The sequence below is a fragment of the Sarcophilus harrisii genome, chromosome 2 (assembly GCF_902635505.1).
Source record: "Sarcophilus harrisii chromosome 2, mSarHar1.11, whole genome shotgun sequence".
NCBI lineage: Eukaryota > Metazoa > Chordata > Mammalia > Dasyuromorphia > Dasyuridae > Sarcophilus > Sarcophilus harrisii.
The window spans coordinates 446,325,835-446,330,065 of NC_045427.1; the positions used below are offsets into that span (position 1 = coordinate 446,325,835).

General features: G+C 39.4%; 1 protein-coding gene across 1 annotated transcript; it reads left to right on the forward strand.

Annotated features, from left to right (window-relative positions):
• Positions 1-1,950: 1,950 nt before the first annotated feature.
• On the forward strand, positions 1,951-2,892 carry LOC100917811 (olfactory receptor 1-like). The gene has a single exon (XM_003757116.1). The coding sequence runs from the start codon at positions 1,951-1,953 to the stop codon at positions 2,890-2,892; it is 942 nt and encodes a 313-aa protein (XP_003757164.1).
• The last annotated feature ends 1,339 nt before the right edge of the window (positions 2,893-4,231 follow it).

Below are 4,231 nucleotides of genomic sequence, written 5' to 3' on the forward strand. Positions count from 1 at the left end.
TTCCCTATGAGCTGTTAAATATTAATATGAGTAATAGCCCAAATACCATCCTAGCTAGTTGATGCCCAAGGAATAGACCAGGACCTTTCCTTTACCACCTCCGGTCTCTCAGGGAAGTTGAGAGGTATTAGTGAATGAGTGAATTAATGAAAAAAGCATTTATTAAGTGACTACTATGTGATAGTCTCTCTTTCCCCACCAGATTTATTGCTACCCAGGCACAAAAGAAGGTTAAATGTATGATCCAATATTTTAATGTCATGATCAATCTCTCTAAAATCCCACTTTATCTCCAAAGGCCATTTAGAACGAAAGTAACCCTTACTTCTAAATGAGAAGGTAGTGGCTTTCACAGGTTCTACCAAGCTAGAATAGACTTATGAGCCCAGAGTAGGGCATATTGAGTGTTGTTTTTTTTTTCCCCTGAGGGCCAGCTTAGTTAAGATCAGAGAGGATGGTCACCTGGTTAATGGAAAGATCCTCTTTCCCCCTGTCATGGCAGTTCTCAAAGGCCATCTACTAAGTCACAAAGTAGTGGTGAACTGCACTAATGGAGGAATGACTCATACCAAGGAAATCACAATAATTTCTAGAGTTGATGTAAGTGAAGAACTTTCAGATTATAAACTACATATTCTTGAGGTATATCACAAGTTGGGTTAAGGAAGTTATACTCAGAAGAACAGTATGAAGGGACCCCATGGCAACTTAAATACAGAGTGATTCTTAAAGTAGGAAAAATATGGGTGTATGTCCCAGCCTCTGACTCACACTGGTTGTGTAAACTTGGGCAAGTTCATTAACATCTCAGTGCTACAGGAAACCTACACAGGAACTAAAATAGTATATGACATATGGTAGTAGAATAACTTCCCTCACTAGTTACTAAGAAATAACTTATAGCAGTGAAGTCACAGCTTCAGATTTTGTTTAAAAAGAAGTATTGTGGAGCAGCTGGATGTTGCAGTGGATAGAGCACCAGCCTTGAAGTCAGGAGGACCTGAGTTTAAATCTGACCTCAGACAATTAACACTTTCTGGCTGTATGATTCTGGGCAAGTCACTTAACCCCAACTGCCTCAGCAAAAAAAAAAAAAAAAGTATTGTATAAAGGAAAGAATCAGTGGATTAGGCTTCAAAATTTGGCTCTAACAAAAGCTAGTTACATGAGTATGACTTTGTTTCTTAGAGTTTCAGTTTCTTCATCTATGATATAAAGAGAAAATTAACACTGGCTTGGTGGTGTCATGAGGAAAACAGCTTTTAAACTATAAAGTACAATGGACATTTAATTTGGAGCAGATCTATGGCTCCACTGGTATAAGGAATTCCCAGTAAGGAGATTTCTGCTACCAATAGAGAGGAACAATAATTTGGAAACTTGTAATCTTAGAGAGGTGTCTAGCAAATAGAGAAGTTAAGGGACCTTTCCAAAGTCATACAGTTAGTATGGATCACAATTAGAACTGTACTTCAAGTCTTTCTGAATCTGAAATAAGCTGTCTATCCACTGTCATGTTCTTTTAAATGAAATATGTTTTGTTTTGTTTTGGGTTTTTTTGTTATTCTTGGGGCAGCTAGATGGTACAGTGGATAGAGCACCGGCCCTGAAGTCAGGAGGAGCTGAGTTCAAATATGACCTCAAACACTTAACACTTCCTAGCTGTGTGACCCTAGGCAAATCACTCAAACCCAATTGTCACAGCAAAAAAATGAAAATTTTTTTTATTCTTGTTATCATTATCATTAGATTTAACATTGTGCTGAGAATCTTACATGTGTTCAAAAACCTAATCCCACCAAATCCACATATTGGCACTGTGCTCCATTTTCACAATGGCCACTCCAGAGATCAGAATGGTATATGGAGGTCCCATGGTATATAGAGGTCCCCCCATCATCTTTTGGTGTCTCTGTTTTAGACAGACTCCCTTCCAGTCTTTTTCAGGTAATGGGAAGGGGAAACATAACCATCATCTCTGAATTCCTTCTCCTGGGACTTTCTGAACAGCCAGATCATCAGCTGATTCTCTTTGGGCTGTTCCTGGCCATGTACCTAGTCACCATATTGGGGAACCTGCTCATCATACTGGCCATTGTGTTCAACTCCCATCTCTACTCTCCTATGTATTTCTTTTTGACCAATCTCTCCTTTATTGATACCTGTTTTACTTCTACCACAGTCCCCAAAATGCTAATGAACATCTGGACCCAGCATCAGAACATCTCCTATGCTGGGTGCCTCACTCAGATGTATTTCTTCATGACCTTTGCTCTTCTGGATAATTTCCTACTTGCTGCTATGGCTTATGATCGCTATGTGGCCATTTGCCTTCCTCTCCACTACACCACAATCATGAGTCCTGCACGTTATGTCCTGCTGGTGATTGTATCTTGGCTCTGCTCCCACCTCATTGCCCTCTCTCTCACTCTCTTCATGGCTCAGTTCTCCTTTTGTGGATCCCATGTGATCCCCCACTTCTTTTGTGACCTCCTACCTCTTCTCAAGCTTTCATGTTCAGACACTAAAATGTTTCAGGTTGTCATGTTCATTGATGCTGCCATGGCTGGTTTGGTCCCATTCACTTGCATTTTGATCTCCTATATCCACATTATCTCCACAATCTTCAGGATCCCTTCTGCTGATGGGAAGCACAAAGTCTTCTCCACCTGTGGTTCCCACCTCTCAGTGGTCATTCTTTTCTATGGGACTGTCATTCTGGTGTATTTACAGCCCACATCCTCCTATTCAGCAGAGAGAGGAACCATTGCATCTGTGATGTATACGGTGGTAACTCCAATGCTTAATCCTTTCATCTACAGCCTGAGGAACAGGGACATAAAGGGGGCTCTGAGGAGGCTGCTCAGCAAAGGAATGTTTTCTTCTTGGTGAATTGCCATAGTCCTTAGCAGAGACTCAGGAATCATTAGAAAAGCATTCACTCTGATGATTCATATTAATAAAAATGTCTTGGTTTGATAGTCATGTGGTTCATTTTTGTGGAGTATCTCTCAGAAATCTTCTCTATATATCTTCTTTAATGACTCAAGACAAAAACCTCTGAGTAAATGTATCTCAGAAGAAGCTCTTTTCTTCTCTGGGACAAACTACTTTTCTTCCCCAAAAAGCCGTGGTCCAATCTGAGGGTAAGTAAGGAGCCTCTGCATGCCGAAGGGACAGAATCTATGATAGACTGATTGACAAAAGACTGATCCCTTGGGGAAAATTATGGACCATACAGAAGATGGAAAAGAGATTTTCATTAAATCCAGTCACATTGTAACCCACAGTTTATACATAGTGGGAATGTACAAAACCACTGAGAATCAGGTAGATGATAAATAGAGTAGGACATGAAAATTTGGCAATCTTTTCCTTGATAAAGTTTATTTATAGTGAAAGGTAGAATAGACATGAAGTCCAAGGTAAGGCAAAAGTATGATGAGGTGGGCAAGGAAGAATTAGAGACAGAGAGAGATAAAGAAAGAGACAGAAAGAAAGAGAAAGAGAAAAAGGAGTCAGAAATACTCAAAACAAAGTTTTTCCACTTAAGAGTCCGGCAAAGCCCAGCCCTACAGCTAGATGAATTGGAGGGGATGAAAGTTACATAAAATAGGACAGTGATTGGTGCCAAAGTTCAAAGTCAGAACATTTCTATGGAAGATCTCTCCCCTTACATAATCTCCCCTTCTTTTGAGAGTTAGGGTCTAGCTGAGAGGACCTTAAGTTTAGGAATGTAGTCAGTGGCCTGAATTCATATATGTAGCCAGTCTGGTGTGAAGGACTGAGCACCCAGAATAAAGTATTTAAGGACCTCTGACTTTGTCCTGGTTCCTTTTTGCAGTCTAGTGAAGCCTATGAAACATTTCTCAAAAAAATCAAATTATAAAATAAAATGCAGAGGATTAAATAAATTAAATTATTATATTGCAATGCTTAGTTATCAAGATTTTTAAAAATTGACAGAAGTCTGGTTAAGAACCTCCCAAATTGAGGAAAAACTTCCAGGTATTTACATGATGTTCCTTCATGGAAACTAGAAGTTGTTTATCCTAGAGTGGGAAAAAAAAGATATATGGAGTCCATTAAGGCTGTCTCCAGATATCTGCAGGACTGTCAGTGAAAGAGGGATCAGAATTATTAGTAATGGGTGGGAGATATGGACAGGCATTGTGTAGTTCAATATTAAATAACTTCAGGTGAAGGTTGAATTAAATCATTTTATACTTCA

What these genes read in the sequence shown, in the direction of transcription:
- LOC100917811 (XM_003757116.1), top strand. Translation starts at nt 1,951, where the DNA reads ATGGGAAGGGGAAACATAACCATCATCTCTGAATTCCTTCTCCTGGGA.